Source organism: Entelurus aequoreus, linkage group LG13 (genome assembly GCF_033978785.1).
Source record: "Entelurus aequoreus isolate RoL-2023_Sb linkage group LG13, RoL_Eaeq_v1.1, whole genome shotgun sequence".
NCBI lineage: Eukaryota > Metazoa > Chordata > Actinopteri > Syngnathiformes > Syngnathidae > Entelurus > Entelurus aequoreus.
This window is the reverse complement of record NC_084743.1, coordinates 52,866,959-52,889,458: the sequence shown is the minus strand read 5'-3', so window position 1 is coordinate 52,889,458 and position 22,500 is coordinate 52,866,959. Positions and strand designations below refer to the sequence as shown.

General features: G+C 40.4%; 1 protein-coding gene across 3 annotated transcripts; it reads right to left on the bottom strand.

Annotated features, from left to right (window-relative positions):
* Positions 1-704: 704 nt before the first annotated feature.
* Positions 705-19,449, bottom strand: LOC133663492 (inositol-tetrakisphosphate 1-kinase-like). Of its 3 annotated transcripts, none has more exons than XM_062067984.1 (10): positions 19,265-19,449; positions 19,110-19,134; positions 18,610-18,732; positions 12,264-12,381; positions 12,087-12,212; positions 7,576-7,616; positions 7,326-7,491; positions 7,121-7,184; positions 4,794-4,956; positions 705-1,112 (listed from the first exon to the last, which is right to left on the bottom strand). In XM_062067984.1, the coding sequence occupies exons 1-10, from the start codon at positions 19,345-19,347 to the stop codon at positions 1,074-1,076; spliced, it is 948 nt and encodes a 315-aa protein (XP_061923968.1). In that variant the 5' UTR covers positions 19,348-19,449; the 3' UTR covers positions 705-1,073. The 3 variants fall into 3 exon arrangements, with proteins under 3 accessions (XP_061923968.1, XP_061923966.1, XP_061923967.1); XM_062067982.1 differs by having other exon boundaries at positions 709-1,112; positions 7,121-7,188; positions 19,265-19,431; XM_062067983.1 differs by having other exon boundaries at positions 711-1,112; positions 7,121-7,188; positions 12,087-12,188; positions 19,265-19,430.
* Between the last annotated feature and the right edge of the window lie 3,051 nt (positions 19,450-22,500).

Sequence of the window (22,500 nt, the reverse complement as noted above, 5' to 3'; positions counted from 1 at the left end):
CCTTCCCCACCAACAACAATGCAAATCGTGCAGACTTAGTGAGAGCCAACAACGATTACTTTGGAAAAAATTATGATCCAGAAACTTCTATTGTTGATCCTGATAATAAGGAGGATGAACTACAAGTTTTAGAAGCTGTGCTAAACAAATCCAGCTTTAGTGAAACACTAAGCGTCATGTAGCAGTATTGCTAAGTGCTAAACAATAAATACAAACTACAAACATAATAATTACTGTACAATGTCTGCTTTTACTTCGATGACGACTGACAGGATGTCCATATCTTCCCTTTTATATGAATAATTAATCATGGTGCACACCAAGGGTTAACAAGGAAGTCTCCTTGCAGACATTGTCTTCGGATATGTGTGTTTGTCTCCATCCGCAGGTATGAATTGAATGTCACAGATGAACAACTTCTATATTCAGGGCTAAATCCTCCTAATATCCAGATGAGAGGCATAATTCATAATCTAGAATACTTTTGACGAGCCGAGACGCGATAATGCGGGAGCAGCAGGACTTCACTGCCAGCTCACAGTAATATAATAAAATAGTTTGTCTGCGTTAGCTCTTATAATAACAATGTCCCAATACTGGTTAATATTCAGGTCACCATATGTATACAGTAGGGCTGATTGTTTCAGCATGTATTTTGAAGTGCACAAATTAAGACCCCAAAAAATTAAACCTTGTTTTAAATAGAAGAAAACTTTAATAATCCTTTTTTATGAGACATTTCAGGGCCCAAAGTGTTTTTATTATTTTATTATTTAACAACTACTACAGATAAAAGCAAATATGATGATTAAAAAAAATGAATCCATAGCAACCATGTGATTAATCTGATTGAAAATTTGAATTGTTTGACAGCACTACTTCTATAACAAAATCAATTTTTTTGTCATTTAAATCTGTTTTTTTTCAACATTGTATGAAACATGAGGAAAATGTCTAGTGAAGTGATGCTGGACGTTTTGTGTTCTGCTCCTCAGTCGTTGCCACAGTGGAGGGAAGTCCGGATGCTGCCTTGTCATCAGAAGCTTTTTTGTCCAACACTGACTCAATATGGCTTAGCAGGCAGGAGAAAAACTGTGGCACGCCCTCATAACCTGACAGGAGAGAAGTCAGTGTCAGATACTGATTTTATATCCTCATAAAAAATGTTAAAGTGAGCTGGAAAAGCACAACGTGTCAAGAAACAATGGAACACTGAATAAAACAACCTCAAATAACTCAACTGAATCAATCACGTTAATATTTGATTATTATACAATATAATTGCATTAAAGGCCTACTGAAACCCACTACTACCGACCACGCAGTCTGATAGTTTATATAACCAATGATGAAATCTTAACATTGCAACACATGCCAATATGGCCGGGTTAACTTATAAAGTGCAATTTAAAATTTCCCGGGTTGAAAACGTCTATGTATGATGACGTTTGCGCGTGACGTCAATGGTTGAAACGGAAGTATTCGGACACATTGTATCTCAATACAAACAGCTCTGTTTTCATCGCAAAATTCCACAGTATTCTGGACATCTGTGTTGGTGAATCTTTTGCAATTTGTTTAATGAACAATGGAGACTGCAAAGAAGAAAGCTGTAGGTGGGATCGGTGTATTAGCGGCTGGCTGCAGCAACACAACCAGGAGGACTTTGAGTTGGATAGCAGACGCGCTATCCGACGCTAGCCGCCGACCGCATCGATGATCGGGTGAAGTCCTTTGTCGCGCCGTCGATCGCTGGAACGCAGGTGAGCACGGGTGTTGATGAGCAGATGAGGGCTGGCGTAGGTGGAGCGCTAATGTTTTTATCATAGCTCTGACGAGGTCCCGTAGCTAAGTTAGCTTCAATGGCGTCATTAGCAACAGCATTGCTAGGCTTCGACAGGCGGCACAGCATTAACTGTGTAGTTACAGGTCCAGTGTTTGGTTCGGTGTCTCCTGACAGTAGTATTGTTGATCTTCTGTCTATCCTTCCAGTCAGGGGCGTATTTCTTTTGTTTCTATCTGCATTTAAGCACGATGCTATCACGTTGGCTTCGTAGCTAAAGCTGTATCATTTATCTTTGATTGAAATACAACTACTAGGCAATTGCTTGTGTCTGATAGAAATCATTGAACAGCTCATTTGAGTCTCAACTATTGCTGTTTGTATGATAGTATGCCTCCAGTCGGTATGGTCTTCAGCAAGGGTCTCCCAGGTTGCAAGGTCAATGTTGCAGCGGAGGAGAGTGGCCTTCAGTTGGTCGCGGAATCTTGATTTGCTTTGTCTTGCCACCAGAGGTTCCGCATTTCTCGGAGCCTTCGCTGGCACTTCTGCTTTGCTTCCTGGAAGTGTCGCAAGCAAGCGCGAGTAGGGTGGTTCTCCCATGCCAGGGCAGCTCTCTTCTGGTTGATTATTGGTGTTGTTTTGATCAAACCAGTCTTGATGGGAGCGTCTGGCGTAGCCGACTATTTCCTTTGCAGCCTTGGTGATGGTGCTGCGAAGCACGGACCAGTCCGTTTCTGCGGAATCCGGCTTGGGTGCCGGTATTGGAGCCTCGGTCAGAAGCTCCATGAGATGGTTCAAGTAGCCTTCCTAGACAGCAGAGATCTTCACCCTTGCAACATTAAAGTGTCGTGCCCTCTTTGCTTGTCTGTTATGGCGGGGGTGGTTTCGCAGTTGGTGTCTGAGGCGCGATATGAGGAGCTGATGGTCTGTCCAGCAATTGTGAGCACCAGGCATGCTGCGGGTCACAAGAACATTGCTCCGGTTACGTGATCGGGTAAGGATGTAGTCAAGGATGGTCCAGTGCTTTGACCATGGGTGTTTCCAGGTGGTCTTGTGGCGATTCGGTAGTCGGAAGAGGGTGTTGGTGATGACCAGTTCGTTTTCAACACATAGTCCAAGGAGGAGGAGCCTGTTTGAGTTACAAGATTCAAGGCCTTGCCTGCCCAGAATGCTCTCCCAGAGATTGTGGTTGCAACCGACTCCGGCGTTGAAATCCCCAAGCACAAGAAGCTTGTCTTTACTTGATACAGCTTGGATGGTCCGGTTAAGGGCATTATAGAAAGACTCTTCAACATCTTCCTTGGACTCAAGGGTTGGTGCATACACAGAGATCAGGGTCAGGTTGTTGCTGTTAGAGAGCGGCACGCGAAGGGTCATAAGACGTTCACTTATAGGTGTTGGGACCAGGTTATAGCAATTCATGATTGACGTCTTGATTGCAAAGCCAACAATGTGGATCTGCCGATCTTCAGCATCTTTCCTTTCCAGAAGAAGGTGAAGTTGGTACCGGCTTTGGCAAGACTTTCCTCTCTGGCAAGTCTTGTTTCATAGAGGGCGGCGATGTCAATATTGAAGCTGTCCAGTTCCTGACTCCCAAGAGCTGTGAGTTGGTGTGGTCTCTCTGTGTCTGTGTTGTTGTTGTCTATGAGGGTCCTTACATTCCACGCTCCCACCGTGAAAGGGTTCAGTTTTGGTTTTGGTCTTCTTCTTGTCTTTTGACCGCATGAGTAGGTCCCCACTGGCCGCGGTATGCCAGTCGGGGGGGGTTTGTGGTGACCAATGATTGCCCCACCTTTTCTAGGGGTCTCTCCATCCGAATTGGGCTGCGGTACTCCTAAATAGGTCAGCTCAGTTGCGCCTGTAGCTGCCGAACTACCACGTCACCACAACTTCGTGGATAGACCGACCTTCACTTTCAGACTAGGGAATTCAAGCTGACCAAGCCTGTCCCTGTCATCCAAAATACCATCACCTTTGGGCTTTTATGGGGCGATGGGGGTCAGTTTTTCTGCTACAGATAGCCTTGGCGTGAGTTTGTTTAGGGTGGATCATAGGTTGCGAGCCTGAGACCCACGCACTTTGGGCACTTACCTCCTCCAATGGCACCACTAGGAGTGGAGACGTGTTGGTTTGGGTTAGGGTGCTTACATTGAGCTGCTGGATGACTCAATTACTGTCGAAGTCTGCCTTAACATACGCCAGCGCAACGGACGGTGCTCTCATAACATTAATTGATTAACGTGGACCCCGACTTAAACAAGTTGGAAAACTTATTCGGATGTTACCATTTAGTGGTCAATTGTACGGAATATGTACTGTACTGTGCAATCTACTAATAAAAGTTTAAATCAATCAAGGTCCATCACTCGACTGGCAAAAACAATAGTCCAGGATGTCACTCACCCACTACACCAATACATCATCCCACTACCATCAGGGCGCAGGTACAGAACTATCAAGTTCCGGAGGGCCCGCCTCAGGAATAGCCTTATCCCTGCAGCTATAGCCGCCCTTTAACAGCAGGCCCGGCCGACCTGTCTGACAAGCCTGTAAATGTGTGTTGGTCATGTAGTATGTCTTTTTGTTATTTTTTGTGATGTGTAATGTCTATTGTTCAAATGTACGGCAGTGACAATGAATTTCCCAAAGGGGACCAATAAATCTAAATCTAAATCTAAATCTAAACTAAACCGCCAGTTGTGAGTGTTGACGTGTTTATATGTACTTGTGGGACCAACACCCTAAGCATTGAAATCAATAGAAACTGGCCCCCTAAATGTCCCTATGGATTATTTGATTGAAAAAAAATTGTTCCCTGGAGGTGAATTTTTATGACTTTGGTGTGTGAAGTGTGTATGACAAGTAGTCAAACATAGGTACTGTAGTGTGTATTGGTCCACACAGGGAAATTCCTGACGCGCGCACGGGTGTGCGTGTGTGTGTGAGTGTGTGTGTGCGTGTGTGTGTGCGTGTGTGTGTGTGTGTGTGTGAATGTGCTTACAAGCCATACCTGGGAAGATGTTGATGTCAATGACAGTGAGTGTGTGCGTGTGTATGTTGATGATGACATCCACACCAAACAGAGCCATGCCCAACTGGACCCGGAGCTCTTTGACCAGGGCGGCCACAGCCTCCGAGCTGGGGGGAGGAAGATACGGCATCTGCTCATCCATCTTGGAGGACAGAAGGAAGAAATGTAGTTTAATTACAAACCCAAAACCAGTGTAGGCACGTTGTGTAATTCGTAAATAAAAACAGAATACAATGATTTGCAAATCCTTTTCAACTTATATTCAATTGAATAGACTGCAGAGACAAGATATTTAATGTTCGAACTAAAAAACAAATTTTTTTGTTGTTGCAAATAATCATTAACTTATAATTTAATGGCAGCAACACATTTCAAAAAAGTTGGCACAGGGGCATTTTTACCACTGTGTTACATAGCCTTTCCTTTTAACAACACTCAGTAAACGTTTGGGAACTGAGGAGACCAATTTTTGAAGCTTTTCAGGTGGAATTCTTTCCCATTCTTGCTTGATGTACAGCTTAAGTTGTTCAACAGTCCGGGGTCTCCGTTGTGGTATTTTAGGCTTCATATTGCACAATGGGAGACAGGTCTGGAGTACAGGCAGGCCAGTCTAGTACCCGCACTCTTTTACTATGAAGCCACGCTGTTGTACCACTTGGCATTGTCTTGCTGAAATAAGCAGGGGCGTCCATGATAACGTTGCTTGGATGGCAACATATGTTGCTCCAAAACCTGTATGTACTGTCGTAGAATTTCTGACCTTTTGACCTATATTTCTTGTCTTTTAAGAATGTCCGCTCATTTTCAATTCTCTTGTATTTTGTGCCATTGAATGGACCAGTTGTGGGACAAGAGTGAATATTAAGTCGTGCCAACCTGTCTACAGAATGTGTTGACTGTCTAAAGGATTCGAGTTGTTATGGAACAGATAGGGAAAACAACAAGACATTGACGCATTTAGATAACAAACAATGACGCACAAGAGACATATAAAAAATGGCAGAACACCGGAACTGGACAGTGATTTTGGCTTGTGTGTGTCTTGTTTGCTCCGGAGTAACATGTGGTCTGTCTGCATGGCCAACTTAATTCAACCTGCACTTCTGATAATGGGTAAATAAATTTGTTGTACTAAACTACTTTTGTTGCCTGTTTAAGCTTCGGACAATCCACTACATACCTTTCAGCATTAATGGTGCCTTCACAGATGTGTAAGTTACCCATGGCTAGGGCACTAATACACCTCCATACCATCACAGATGCTGGCTTTTGAAATTTGCACCTATAACAATCCGGATGGTTCTTTTCCTCTTTGGTCCGGAGCATACGACGTCCACAGTTTCCAAAAACAATTTGAAATGTGGACACGTCAGACCACAGAACACTTTTCCACTTTGCATCAGTCCATCTTCGATGAGCTCGGGCCCAGCGAAGCCGGCGGGGATTTCTGGGTGTTGTTGATAAACGGCTTTCGCTTTGCATAGTAGAGATTTAACTTGCACTTACTGATCTAGCGACAAACTGCAGTTACTGACAGTGGTTTTCTGAAGTGTTCCTGAGCCCATGTGGTGATATCCTTTACACACCAATGTCACTTTTTGATGCAGTACCGCCTGAGGGATCGAAGGTCCGTAATATCATTGCTTACGTGCAGTAATTTCTCCATATTCTCTGAACCTTTTGATGATGTTACAAACCGTTGATGGTGAAATCCCTAAATTCCTTGCTTAAGCTCGTTGAGAAATGTTGATCTTAAACTGTTGGACAATTTGCTCACGCATTTGTTCACAAAGTGGTGACCCTCGCCTCATCCCTGTTTGTGAATGACTGAGCACCCACCTGTTTCCAATTAGCCTGTTCACCTGTGGGATGTTCCAAATACGTGTTTGATGAGCATTCCTCAACTTTCTCAGTCTTTTTTGCCACTTGTGCCAGCTTTTTTGAAACATGTTGCAGGCATCAAATTCCAAATGAGCTAATATTTGCAAAAAATAACAAATCTTATCTCAGTTCGAACATTAAGTATCTTGACTTTGCAGTCTGTTCAATTGGATATAGGTTGAAAAGTATTTGCAAATCATTGCATTTTATTTTAATTTACCATTTACACAACGTGCCAACTTCACTGGTTTTGGGTTTTGTATTTTTTAAGGTGTCCAGTGACATGAGACATGCCAAATGAGGCACCAATACCTACTTTTTTGGGATAGAACTGTGTACTCGTTCTTCGCTCAAAGCGACTTTGCTTTTAAATCCCATATTTTAGATTGAAGAGAAACATAAAAAGCATTAAAAAAAATACTCACAGCTGTGAGGTCAGAGCTTGACTCTGGTTTGGACACCTGATGGCTGTTGAAGAAGATGCTCTTTCTGTCTGTAGGCAGAGAGAAACCACAGCTGCAGTGCACATTGGTAACACAAGCAAACAGAGAAAAACACAACTCGATGTGAAAGATTTAAGCATTGGAAGAGACTGCAAGGATCCAAAACATGGAGGATTTACAGACTGACCACACGGGCCGGAGGGGAAGTTCTTGAGCGAGGGTCTCTCCACGCAAAAGTGTTTGTCCCCGACCACAAACACCTTGTGCAGGACGGCCCCGTGGCTGACAAAACTCTGGAGCACGCACGGCGGATGGATCTCCCCCAGACTCGCCGCACTGAAGATCAGCGACATCTGCGCACAAAACCAAACGCACGAAGACAAGTAGCAAACGCGGCAGGAAAGGCGGAGAGTAAAAAACAAACAGATAGCACTCACCTCATGGGACAGAGAGCCATGTGCAACTCTTGTTTTACAAACTGCCCAACAGACAAGGAAGTTGTGTTGGTCACAAGAAAACACCAAGTGTCACTTCCATAAAGTCCTTACATACAATAGGTCAGGGTTTTTCAACCACTGTCTTGTGTGCCGTGGGAGATTATCTAATTTCTTTTGTTTGGGTTAAAATCATTTTTTGCAAACCAGTAATTATAGTCTGCAAATGATGTGTTGTTGTTGAGTGTCGGTGCTGTCTAGAGCTCGGAAGTGTAACCGTGTAATACTCTTCCATATCAGTAGGTGGCAACAGGTAGCTAATTGCTTTGTAGATGTCGGAAACAGCGGGAGGCAGTGCACAGGTAAAAAGGTGTCTAATGCTTAAACCAAAAATAAACAAAAGGTGAGTGCCCCTAAGAAAAGGCATTGAAGCTTAGGGAAGGCTATGCAGAACAAAACTAAAACTGATCTGGCTACAAAGTAAACACAAACTAAATGCTGGACGACAGCAAAGACTTACTGTGGAGCAAAGACGGCGTCCACAAAGTACATCCGAACATGACATGACAATCAACAATGTCCCCACAAAGAAGGATAAAAAAAACTGAAATATTCTAGATTGCTAAAACAAAGTACAAACCCCGTTTCCATATGAGTTGGGAAAAGTTGGGAATATAAACGGAATACAATGATTTGTAAATCCTTTTCAACCCATATTCAATTGAATGCACTACAAAGACAAGATATTTGATGTTCAAACTCATAAAATATATATATTTTTTTGCAAATAATAATTAACTTAGAATTTCATGGCTGCAACACGTGCCAAAGATTTTCCAGGAAAGGGCATGTTTACCACTGTGTTACATGGCCTTTCCTTTTAACAACACTCAGTAAAGGTTTGGGAACTGAAGAGACACATTTTTTAAGCTTCTCAGGTGGAATTATTTCCCATTCTTGCTTGATGTACAGCTTAAGTTGTTCAACAGTCCGGGGGTCTCCGTTGTGGTATTTTAGGCTTCATAATGCGCCACACATTTTCAATGGGAGACAGGTCTGGACTACAGGCAGGCCAGTCTAGTACCCGCACTCTTTTACTATGAAGCCACGTTGATGTAACACGTGGCTTGGCATTGTCTTGCTGAAATAAGCAGGGGCGTCCATGGTATGTTGCTCCAAAACCTGTATGTACCTTTCAGCATTAATGGCGCCTTCACAGACGTGTAAGTTACCTATGTCTTGGGCACTAATACACCCCCACACCATCACAGATGCTGGCTTTTCAACTTTGCGCCTATAACAATCCGGATGGTTCTTTTCCTCTTTGGTCCGGAGGACACAACGTCCACAGTTTCCAAAAACAATTTGGAAATGTGGACTCGTCAGACCACAGAACACTTTTCTACTTTGTATCAGTCCATCTTCGATGAGCTCAGGCCCAGCAAAGTCGACGGCGTTTCTGGGTGTTGTTGATAAACGGTTTTCGCCTTGCATGGGAGAGTTTTAACTTGCACTTACAGATGTAGCGAACAACTGTAGTTACTGACAGTGGGTTTCTGAAGTGTTCCTGAGCCCATGTGGTGATATCCTTTACACACTGATGTCGCTTGTTGATGCGGTACAACCTGAGGGATCGAAGGTCGCGGGCTTAGCTGCTTACGTGCAGTGATTTCTCCAGATTCTCTGAACCCTTTGATGATGTTACGGACCGCAGATGGTAAAAGTCATACCCAACAATTGCGACAATGACTTTTTACTGTCAACTGAGTTTTGTATTTTAATGATTTCCGCTGGTGGTGTGCCTCCGGATTTTTTCAACGCAAAAAATGTGCCTTGGCTCAAAAAAGGTTGAAAAACACTGCAATAGGTCAGTGAGTCCCAACTGTTTCAGCTTGTTCTGTCTTTCAATGACTATACAACCTGGACGGTTGAGCATTACCCTACTCACAGGGAACTTTTATATAGAATGAACATACAAGGTATAGAACAGACCTGGGCAAATTAAGGCCCTGGGGCCACATGCGGCCCGTTAAGCTTTTCAATCTGGCCCGCCGGACATTCCCAAATCATTTTTTTACATCTTTAAGATGGAAAGTGTAGCTGCCATTATAATGTGTAATCATGTTTTCAAATGACCATAAGTCTTGAACTATATAATGTATTTCAATGGTTGGAATCTGCACTTTTGCATGATATTTTAGTGACTAGTGTTGTCCCGATGCCAATATTATTTCGATACTTTTCGGTACTTTTCGATACTTTTCTAAATAAAGGGGACCGGAAAAAATTGCATTATTGGCTTTATTTTAACAAAAAATCCTAGGATGTTGCGGACCGGTACTTTTCAGAGGCGGTATGGTACAGAATATGATTCATTAGTATCGTGGTACTATACTAATACCCGTATACCGTACAACCCTACTAGTGACTATGGTAATCTACATCACAGCAGCTCAGACGAGGCACCAAGCAGTGTGGGTGGGGAGCGTTTCCACAGAGTGTTTCCAGAGCCTGAAATGTGGGTGTCAAGGACAGACGCAGGAGGACATTTTTTACAAGAAAGTTCTAAAGCTTAGTGATGTATCAGATTGTAGGTGTTTTTGTTTTTTTTACCCTTCGCGTTCATGTTTGTTGCATTTTTGTTGCATTTGGCTTGATTGTAAAATATGTCGATTGAGAGGGGGTGTGACGTTCATATGTTGTCAATATTCAGGGTTTTATCGTTTATAGAAACATTTCAAATTCCATTCCGTTTTTAAGGCGGTCTGTCATAACATTTTTAGCATTCAATCAGACTTTATTGTGAGGTTTTATATTACTTTTCCTAAAAATAGATATACCGGCCCCCAGACACATTTTTTTCTCTAAATTTGGCCCCCGAGTCAAAATAATTGCCCAGGCCTGGTATAGAAGGACCTAAAATACTGCTTCCGGTTCAAGTTGTCATCACACAGATAAACACACATTTTTGCACTTTGGATGAACATATATTCGATTTTTGTGTTTATCTGGAAAAATAAAAACCCATAAAACGAAACAGCACGAATTAAAATCTGCCATATATAATAAAAATAGAAAAACAGCCCTGATTTTATTTTTTGATTTGCGTTTCAGGATTGGAAATAGAATGAATGGAAGGTACACGGACCCTATTCAGTCTTGGAACCCTCTACTGCAGCGATTCTCAAACTGTGGTAGTGGCTCCATCTAGTGGTACGCTAAGGAATCACTCGATTCAAGTGTTTTATTTTCCTATATTCAAACACAGTGTTGCTGTTCATACTGTGTGTAATGCCACAGTGGCCAAAAATATAAAATCCAATTATTAAATAAAACCTCAGCCTAGTTTTTAACAAATACTTATATATTTTAATGTCGGCCGTTATGGATGTAATTGGAGGGCCAAGTGGTTTCTGAGGTGGTACTTGGTGAAAAAAGTTTGAGAAGTACTGTTCTACTTTATATAACTCTTACGTTTTGAAGCAGTTCTGAAATTAGTATTACTATCTTCTTTTTTGTTTTGGCTTGGGACACAAACTACACATTCTAAAAATTCTGTCCAGCATCACACTTTAAAAGTGAGACGTAAACATTACAACAGATATCAGTAGGATTATTGATTTTTAAATTATATTTCAGTCCTTCATTCGTTAATTCCCAATGGGTTATTTATGGTGAGCAGCATCTCCTCATCCGGAAACAACACCGGAAATATGTCCCGTGAAAAACCATCCGACCGGAACTCTCTAATAACTAAAGTTCCTTGGGTGAATAATGTAAACTCACTACGCCGGTATGTTTTAGCACTTTCATGGCGGGTTTACTGACAGATATAAGTAATAACTTTACATTACTTTATATTAGAAATGGCAACAGCGGAAGATGTATGTCCCATAACAAGAAGATAGAGAAAAAGAAGAAGCTTATCGACTACGGCGTCGGCCCGGACTACAAAGGCCGACCCTTGCAATTTTTCAGGATTTATGCAGATCCCAAATATACAGATCAGCAGGTACCAGAAGGTAAGAAAAGTGGCTTTTGCATAATATTGCCAAACAAAACTCCAGCTAATATGTCTTACCTTATACACCCACCATAATAATACTCGTATGTTGAAGTACATCAAGCGGTGCGGCTTCATAGCTTACCAAAGTCGTACTAAAATATTTTCATAGATTTTTGAGCGCCGTGTGTAATGTTCTATATTTTCAATGGAACATATAAAATGTTGGTGTTGTTTACTTGAGTCATATATTGCCATCATAATGCAGTCTACACTTATCTCTTATGTGTGACTGCCATCTACTGGTCACACTTATCATTACACTATGTACCAAATAAAATTGCTTCGAGGTCGGTAAGCAAAACCAGAATTATTCCTTACATTAGGCGCACCGGACTATAAGGCGCACTGTCGAGTTTTGAGGGGAAAAAAGGATTTTAAGTGCGCCTTATAGTCCGGAAAATACGGTAGCTATAGAAATAACATAACAAGTGAGTGGATGCAAACTGACTGAGAGGAAAGCTCAAGTTCTGGGTCGTCACTTCCTGTTGAATGGACGCCATGTCTCGCGAGCTGTGGACGTCAAGGTACGGAGGACAGCAAATGCGCCAATCTGACACGCAGAAAACACAAAACTGTTTTTCACAAAGTTTTATTGTACACAACTGCAGTAGTACTACTGAAATACCTCGGAGGGAATTGTGCAGCTCGCTCATGATCCGGTACGAGGCGAAGCGGTCTAGAAGCCGGGTCATGGCAGGCAGGGGGTCCAGAAGAACTGTGCTGCTGTGGGCTGACACATAGCTCTGCATGGGACGTCACACAAAGGGAGATCTCACTTTCACTTTCTTAAAGCTGGGGTACTTGAATCTTGTGTCACCAGGCAGAATTCAAATCCCGCCCCGCCGCACTGTGCGCACCTCGCTGATAGTCCCCCCTGGTGTGCTCTTGTCTGGAAAAGCACTAAACCGCGGATGAGAGCTGTAGGTGCACACGTGTAGGTTGTTGACAGTCTGAAGTCGCATCGAAGGATCCCATAGTTCCTATTTTGTTGCAGACTACGGGTAACACACGCAAAAGGATACATACAAAATATAGGCCGACAATATCGGACTGCCGATATTATCGGCCGATAAATGCTTTAAAATGTAATATCAGAAATTATCGGTATCAGTTTCAAAAAGTAAAATGTATGACTTTTTAAAACGCCGCTGTGTACACGGACGTAGGGATTAAAGATTAAAGATTAAAGTACCAATGATTGTCACACACACAGAAGTACAGAGCGCCAATAAACCTTAAAGGCACTGCCTTTGCGTGCCGGCCCAATCACATAATATCTACGGCCTTTCACACACACAAGTGAATGCAACGCATAGTTGGTCAACAGCCATACAGGTCACACTGAGTGTGACCGTATAAACAACTTTAACACTGTTACAAATATGCGCCACACTGTGAACCCACACCAAACAAGAATGACAAACACATTTTGGAAGAACATCCGCACCGTAACACAACATAAACACAACAGAACAAATACCCAGAACCCCTTGCAGCACTAACTCTTCGCAGACGCTACAATATACACCCCCTGCTACCCCAACCCCCCCCCCCCCACTCTGCCCACCTCAACCTCCTCATACTCTCTCAAGGAGAGCATGTCCCAAATTCCAAGCTGCTGTTTTGAGGCATGTTCAAAAAAATAATGCACTTTGTGACTTCAATAATAAATATGTCAGTGCCATGTTAGCATTTTTTTTTCCATAACTTGAGTTGATTTATTTTGGAAAACCTTGTTACATTGTTTAATGCATCCAGCGGGGCATCACAACAAAATTAGGCATAATAATGTGTTAATTCCACAACTGTATATATCGGTATCGGTTGATATCGGAATCGGTAATTAAAAGTTGGACAATATCGGAATATCGGATATCGACAAAAAAGCCATTATCGGACCTCTCTAATAGGAACCTTAGATGACATGCCTAGAAGGAAAAGATCCACTTGCATGTCCAAAGTTAGTCCAAGACTTGCCCAGAATGCCGCACCAATAATTTTTTTAAATTTCAAAATTTAAATTTTTTAAAATTTTTTGCAGTATATGCTGTAATGTCAAGCACAGGTATTGCGATCTTTCCAGGTGGGTGTTTGGCAGCCATGCTTTACTTAAAACAGGTTTGCACCGTGAATGCGCTTCGCTATATATCGCATCAGCCAATGAGGAGGCTCCTTCCTGGGCTCTGCTCACCCCTACTTTCTCTAAATCCAGTGACTGGATCGGGAGGTTAAGACAAATGTCTTTGTCTTCTGGGGTTTTCTTTACTAAAATACTTAATTATAAGGAACAGACCGTATGCAGACGTAGGATTTTTTTCAGAAATGATTACTGTTACGATATACTGCATGATGCTAATATGATTTTATTATTTTTAATTCAAGAACATAGGTACCCTAGCTTTCATATATCGTATTTTCTGGACTATAAGCAGTACCCACTTTTAATTTTTAGAAGAAAAAAACAGACTTTTTCATATGTTAGTTGCACCGGAGATAGATAAATTGCAGATATATACCGGTACGTTCTGAAATGAGATAATTACAAAGAGCGTGTTAATGTTTATTTACATACATGAATTGTCTGTAACACGGCTAAACAAATAACACAGAAAACTCCGATATGTCTTTTTTCATCCTTAGAGATTAATAAGATTTTCTCTTTTTTCAATAAGGTTCAAGATGTTCATTAGGATTCTTCTTCCTTGTACTTTGTAAACACTTTGAGTTTGAACATTTTATTAAGATGGATCATTTTAGTGCATTGTTTGATTTCTTTGCTCAATCCATTCCATAATTTAGCCGCTTGCAAAGAAAAACCCATAGATTACTCGCACCTGTGTATAAGACGCAGGGTTCAAAGCTTGGGTAAAAGTAGCGGCTTATAGTCCGGACAATACGGTAGTGGAACCATTTCATTTTGTGCATTAAAGATGCAAAAAGAGCAATTCAATGAAAGTTAGTGTACACTATGCTATTAGAACAAAACATATTTATGTTATTGGTGTTTTGTTTATTATCTAAAAATATACTTCATAATGAATTGGCACTGGCTGACACTTCATTTTTTTTTGGTCCCTCAGCTGACAGAGGCGGCTCGCAGCTTACTGTGTATGTCTATACACTGTGTGGAGCCGCTTCTCTAAGTTTATAATTATCAACTCGATTGCGGCAAAATTAATCTGCATTTTTTTTTTCATTTTAAAGGGGAACTGCAATTCTTTTGGAAGTTTGCCTGTCATTCACAATCCCCATGTAAGACTAGAACACATGTGTTTTTCTTTTTTTAATGCATTCTAAGTTGTAAAATACAGCAAGTACGAGGTGGCTAACAATGCAGCAATTGGGAGTACACTATTTCACCCATAAAGCCCTCTAAATCAGTGGTCCCCAACCACTGGGCCGCGGACCGATTGGTACCGGGCCGCACAAGAAATAAGAAAATAAAAAATAAAAAATATATTTTAATTTTTTTTTAATTAAATCAACATAAAAACACAATATCTACATTATATATCAATATAAATCAATACAGTCTGAAGGGATACAGTCTGTAAGCACACATGATTGTATTTCTTTATGGAAAAAAAAAAGATTTAAAAAAATAAATAAAAAAATAAGATGTTGCACAACATAAAAAAAGCAAGACATGAGCAGGTACGCTAATCGTTAAGATAGCCGCTAAGCTACCTTGAAACAACAGTAGAAATAAGTGCTTGGTAAATTTTAAGAAGTGTCGCTGGAAGCAGAAAGTAAGCAGAAATTTGTCATGACGGGGAGTTTTTCGCAGCTTACTGCGAGATTTGTTCTCCCGGGATGCAATCTGACTATATCGGACAAGGCTTGAAGGTAGGAACATTTTTAATTGTTCGCTATCAATAGGTACAAACAAAAGGGCGCACAAGGCGAAGGCACAATTAAGTGTATGATACAAAAACTAACACATAGGCAGAAACTATGGACATGAAACAAAACTTACTTGGCAGAGCATGAATCTATGGCATGAACAAAGCAAATACAGAGTAATGTCGCCAGGACGACTAACTGGCAAAACAGGCTTAAATAATAGTCTCTGATTAAAGCCGGTGCGTGAGTCAAACACATGAGACAGGTGAAACTAATCAGTCGTCATGGAAACTAAAACAAACAAGGAAGCGCAAACAGGAACTATGGAGTCTTAAACCGAAAATAACAAAAAACATGATCCAGACCACAGATCATGACAAAATTGACAGCAAATCAACAAGTATGAATAATAAAATATATTGCTAGTGTCAATACCAGTCAATATCAGTGTATTAGCGATACTAGAATTGTTACGTAGACATTTTTATTTTCACACTTTTAATTTTTTATTGGACACTTTAGGACTCTGAGGGCAAAAACTAAAGGATTTTTAAAGAGCAGTAGATAGTAGTTTTTGTTTTAGTTTAGCTAATGTGCACTAGTTACTTTGTTTTAATCAAACAATTGTATGTAATAAAAGAAAAAAAAGAAACTGGCTTGAATATTGTGTTAATATTGTCAAATTGTCAATAGCACTTACCATTAATACATTTTAAAAAATTACAGTTAATACATATGATCGGTATCGGTCGATATCACTAAAGGATGATCAGTATGTAAATCCACAGCATGAAACATCCCGAGTCCGTATCACTGAAAACTGCATTATTTTATTTGGCGTACCTACACTATCTATGACTATCAACCACTGTGCCGAGGCACACGAGTGTGCCGTGAGATACAGTCTGGTGTGCCGTGGGAGATGATCAAATTTCACCTATTTGTGTTAAAAATATTTTTTGCAAACCAGTAATTATAGTCTGCAAAGTATGTGTTGTTGTTGGGTGTCGATGCTGTCTAGAGCTCGGCAGAGTAACCGTGCAATACTCTTCCATATTAGTAGGTGTCAGCAGGTAGCTAATTGCTTTGTAGATGTCGGAAACAGCGGGAGGCAGTGTGCAGGTAAAAAGGTGTCTAATGCTTAAACCAAAAACAAACAAAAGGTGAGTGCCCCTAAGACAAGGCATTGAAGCTTAGGGAAGGCTATGCAGAATGAAACTAAAACTCACCTGCTACAAAGTAAACAAAAACTAAATGCTGGACGACAGCAAAGACTTACTGTGGAGCAAAGACGGCGTCCACAATGTACATCCGAACATGACATGACAATCAACAATGTCCACACAAAGAAGGATAAAAAAAACCTGAAATATTCTTGATTGCTAAAACAAAGTAGATGCGGGAAATATCGCTCAAAGGAAAACATGAAACTGCTACAGGAAAATACCAAAGAAAGAGAAAAAGCCACCAAAATAGGAGCGCAAGACAAGAACTAAAACACTACACACAGGAAAAAGGCAAAAAACTCAAAATAAGTCACGGCGTGATGTGACAGGTGGTGACAGTACACCTACTTTGAGACAAGAGCTTTATTGATGCATGGTTGTTTATGGTTTAAAGTCATATCCAACAATTGCGACAACGACTTTTTACTGTCAACTGAGTTTAATTTTTTAATGATTTCTGCTGGTGGTGTGCCTCCGCATTTTTTCAACGCAAAAAATGTGCCTTGGTTCAAAAAAGGTTGAAAAATACTGATCTATGATATATGTCAGTCATTCTCAAACTGTGATAGTGGTACGCGGGCTCCATCTAGTGGTATGACAAAGAATCACTTGATTAAAGTACACTGTTTTGTTTTCCTATATTCAAACATGTAATGTTAAATAAAACCCCTGCCTTGTTTTTAATGAATGCTTCGGCCTACTACGCTACTGTATTTCAATGTAGGTCCTTATGGTGGCACTTGGAGAACCAAGTCTTTTCTGAGGTGGTACTTGCTGAAAAATGTTTTAGAACCACTGCTATATGTTAAATGATCTTTTTTTGGGGGGGGGATTTTTTATGTGCGTACTCTAGAGAATGTATTCACCTACACCGGGGGTCAGCAACCCGCGGCTCTCAAGCCGCATGCGGCTCTTTAGCACCGCCCTAGTGGTTCCCTGGAGCTTTTTGAAAAATGTAAAAAGATGGGGGGAAAATACATTTGTTGTTTTAATAATGTTTCTGTAGGAGGACAAACATAACACAAACCTTCCTAATTGTTAGAAAGCCCACTGTTTAATATGTTTGTATTTAATATATTTGTGTTTAATATGTTTGTGTTTATGCTTCACGGATGACAGTATTTGGCCAGCACCGTTTTGTCCTACTAATTTTGGCGGTCCTTGAACTCACCGTAGTTGGTTTACGTGTACAACTTTCTCCGTCGCTGCCACAGAAAGACGTGTTTTATGCCACTCCTTCTTTGTCTCATTTTGTCCACCAAACGTTTTATGCTGTGCGTAAAAATGATGTTATTGACTTGCGCTAATAATCCATGCTAACATGCTATTTAGGCTAGCTGTGTGTACATATTGCATCATTATGCCACCTTTGAGTTCATTTAATATCCTTTACGTATGTCCTCTGTGTATCTCATTTATATTTGCATGTCTCATGACACATTATCTGTATGTAACATTGGCTGCATTTCTGATTGTGTGCCATGTTGTTCCAGACCACAGCAAACGTTACCCAGCTTGCAAAGATTGTAATAAATCCATTAGAAGAAGACCACCTGTCCTTTCCTTTAACTTGGACACACACCTTTGGCAGTTTTAAGCCAGTAATTTCCAGGAGTGATCTAACCCTCTGAGACACTTACTTAATGCGTTGCCTTCATTATAACACTTACATAAGGCTTTTAACTTGTTCCGGCTCCAGACAAATTTGTTTTTTGTATGGCTCTTTCAACATGTTGGGTTGCCGACCCCTGACCTACACTAATAAATATTGTTTTAACCTTTACAATGTATTGAACTGCGGAAAATTACTTCACCAGATTAGAGCCACTTAAAAACAAAACAATTGTTGGTTGACGGTCAGGTTTTTACAACAAAAAGACCCGGTTGCACAGGTAGGTCCACCTGAAAGTTGGCCAGGAGCTCCTGTGATTGACTGTCGTGCTCCGCCTCCACGATGACATCAGACAGCTTGTGAACAATGACATGGAAGGGTCCCTGGGGGCCCAGTGGCCGAGTAAGATCAATCTGCAACAGGAAAAAAATAATAAAAAACCACCCATTTTTTTTCCCCCTTTTCAGAATGGGAAATTCCTAATTTGGTACAAATCTGGCATAAAACACCTGATTGCTGAACATCCATTCTTGGCATGATTTTAGGAAGAAAACCACAAAGGCCTTTTTTTGAATGGAGGTTGTGGGAGAGCTGCAGGTGGCTGTGACATGGATTACTAAAGTTGTGCACATATGTGTATGACACCTGTGGCACTGGGCTGAACTATTTTTACTAACACGGGGGATGGCGAGTCAAAGTCTACGCCTTTTATCAGAAAATCTCCTCATACAAAAACATACTCAGACATGTGAGAAAACATACAAAAATAGTGCAAAACAAGACATTTTACCTCCACCACCTCCACTCCATGGCCCCTAAATAGAAAATAATATGTTGGTTCATGTTCTACTCTAGTTTTAACATCGCTTATTGCATGTATTGTTAGAAGACAGACACCTGACCTGACCCAAGTTAAACAAAAAGAAAATAAGTTATCAAACTTACGCACAAAGCTCTGCAAAGGCGTCCAGATTCATTCTTCTGCGTTTCTTATCGCTCAGATAGAAGCCAACTCTACGGCGCGACATTTGGCTTTGCTCACTTGTGGCTCACTGACATGTCCATGCTCTTATTCAGCCACACACACACACACACACACACACACACACACACACACACACACACACACACACACACACACACACACACACACACACACACACACACACACACACACACACACACACACACACACACACACACACACACACACACACAGAAACACACACACACACACACACACACACACACACACACACACACACACACACACACACACACACACACACACACACACACACACACACACACACACACACACACACACACACACACACACACTTGTAATTGTTCCCTTCTTGAGACCTCCGAAAAAATGCCTACCTATTTATGACCACCCTTTCTAGCTATGTAAAGATCTGTATTTACAACATTAATAATATATACATACTATGCAAATACAAAGCATGTTGTGAAAAATGAGTTGGAATTTCACAAGAAAAAGGTCACAATTTCACAAGAAAAACTTAGAATTTTGGCGGTATTATAATAAAAGTCATCATTTTACTCAACGCAAGTCAAAATTGTACAAGAAAAACGGAACATTTGTGCAATATTGTGATAAAAGTTGGAACTTTTACACAATAACGGCCGCAATTTTACACGAAAAGCTTAAAATGTTGGCAATTTGATGAAAAGAGTCCTAATTTTACTCGACAAAAGTCACAATTTTATAAAAAACTTTAACGTTTTGGCAATATTATAATAATAATTGGAATTTATTTATTTACAACAACAACAAAAATTGGCAATCATTTTATAAGTCATAATTTTGTATGCAAATGTCACCATTTTGCATTAAAAAGTAATAATTTTACATCAAAAAGTCATAATTTTACGAGAAAATATTGCAATATTACAGAAACAGAAAGAATATGAGAAATTGTTCCCAATTTTGTAAAAAAAAAAATCGACACTTTGTGAGAAAAAGACTGCTTTTACGTTTGTAGTTAATTTTTTTATTTATTTATTTTTTGTTTGAAATTGGTTTTTAATCTATATTATTTACTTTAAGTTATTACAGTATGTATTGAAATGCGCCTATGGGGGCGCATTTCAATTTCTTACACCCACTTGTTATTGGGAACACTTCACATTTTTTACACACGCTTGTTATTTCATATGTTGACCAGAGGGGGAGCACTTTTAAAAGTGACACACAGTCAATTTGAAAAATCCCTTCTTTTTGGCACCACCCTAATTTTGATAGATTTCACCACCAGGGGTGCAAATGAGATCTCTATTTTTTGTTTTTTGTAATGTGCTTAAGGCCGATGACAAACGAGTCACGGACCACAGATGGCTCCTGTGACGCACTTTGGGCAACCCAGCTGTAGAAGCTAACTGTTAATGGCCACTATAGTCTTAGTACCGTAGTGTATTTGTTCAACCTATGGTCACATATGGGTTGTCTTACGTCAGCACCGGAAGTCGTAAAATCAGCTGTTCACCTGGCGGGTTTTTTCGGGGATGAATAGGGAAGTCCTTCTTTAGCCGCCGTCTTGTTTTATCATATATTGCTGCCTTTGCACCTGTCAATGTTTACTTTCATATGCACATTAAATCAACAAAAAATCCTGACTTTGGAGCAATGTTCACAGACTCTAGTATTTAGCTCTCTATTAGATGCAATGGTTTTCCGTATTGGGACCATGATTTCTTTCTTAACTTGTTCACCAGTTCCTCAGATGGAAGGTACTTTTACTTGTTGATGTCTCAGGAAGGGTAGAAATACAAGAACACACACACACACACACACACACACACACACACACACACACACACACACACACAGACACGCACACACACAGCGACACAGCGTGAAAGTAGACCAACATAGGTGCTTTATTGCTGCATGGATGTACGCTTAGTGAGCAAGAGAAAGAGAAACATCTCAAATAACCCACAACATAGCTTGCAAACAGTCAATCAGACAAACAAGGTAATGGTGTTTTTTAAACTCAGTTTTAATGGCACCCTGGCCAAGACCCCCTTTTGTCTATAATCTGTGCAGGGTGAAATCCAAAGACTGTCAAGGTATTCTGGAGCCTTTTAAGAATAGCTAAGAACCAGACGGTGTGGCTTGGTTAATACAGTGACCGTGCCAGCAACTTGAGGGTTCCTGGTTCGATCCCCAGCTTGCGCCATAACGTCCATTGTGTCCTTAAGCAAGACACCTCCCCCTTGCTCCTGATCGGTGTGTGAATGTGTGTGTGAATGGTTGAATGTGAAAATAGTGTCAAAGTGCTTTGAGTACCTTAAAGGTAGGAAAGCGTATCCAAGTATTACCCATTTACCATCTAAGAACCAAACCGTGGACTATTCTGAAGAGCTGAAAGAGCTGAAACATGGAGCCTGGAGGAAATACCCATCAAACCCGAGAGAGACTGAAAAAAAATATGGTGCAGGAGTTTTATTGAGAGTTGCAAGGAGTACTTGATTGCAGTAATTGCTTCAGAAGTTTGTACAATCTGTGGCTCTCTATTTTTTTTCTGTCACGCTTCCCATGGGGGACAGATATTTTTAGAATAAACTGAAATACTATTGAGAACTTGATAATAATAATTTATGAATTTTGATGTATGTATCGAGCCTGTTGTTGGCTATATATCACTTACTCCAAATAAAGAGTTTATTCTAATCCAGGATGCTCTATGTATATATATATATATATATATATATATATATATATATATATATATATATATATATATATATATATATATATATATATATATATATATATATATATATATATACCTACAGTATATTCACTTTAAAGAGATGCTTTATGTATACTTTGCCATATTTCCTAATGAGCCTGCTGAGTAATTCAAGGGCCCCCATACACAAGACTCCTAAAAGGCCCCCCATCCCAATATATACCCCCCCCCCCACACACACAACAAAATATAAAATAAAAAGACTAGATTTTACCAAAAAAAAAAATACTTAAGAACTAGTGAAATGATCTGTCCATGCAGCCAATTAATTTTACTTGATAAGACACCCTAAATCAAGATTTTTATATTCAGACTTTTTAGATAGAAATAGGCATTTTATTCTGGAAAAAAAACATTATCCAACTTGCAATTTTCGAATTAAGTATCCCCTGGGTGTTG

Bases quoted from the DNA above. Each gene is read 5' to 3' on its own strand.
- LOC133663492 (XM_062067982.1), bottom strand. From the start codon at position 19,347: ATGTCGCGCCGTAGAGTTGGCTTCTATCTGAGCGATAAGAAACGCAGA. The intron at 18,733-19,109 runs GTAAAATGTCTT...TTCCTGTTGCAG, and splicing joins ATGGAGTGGAGGTGGTGGAG to ATTGATCTTACTCGGCCACT. The intron at 12,382-18,609 runs GTGGACCTACCT...CGTCCCATGCAG, and splicing joins AGCTCCTGGCCAACTTTCAG to AGCTATGTGTCAGCCCACAG.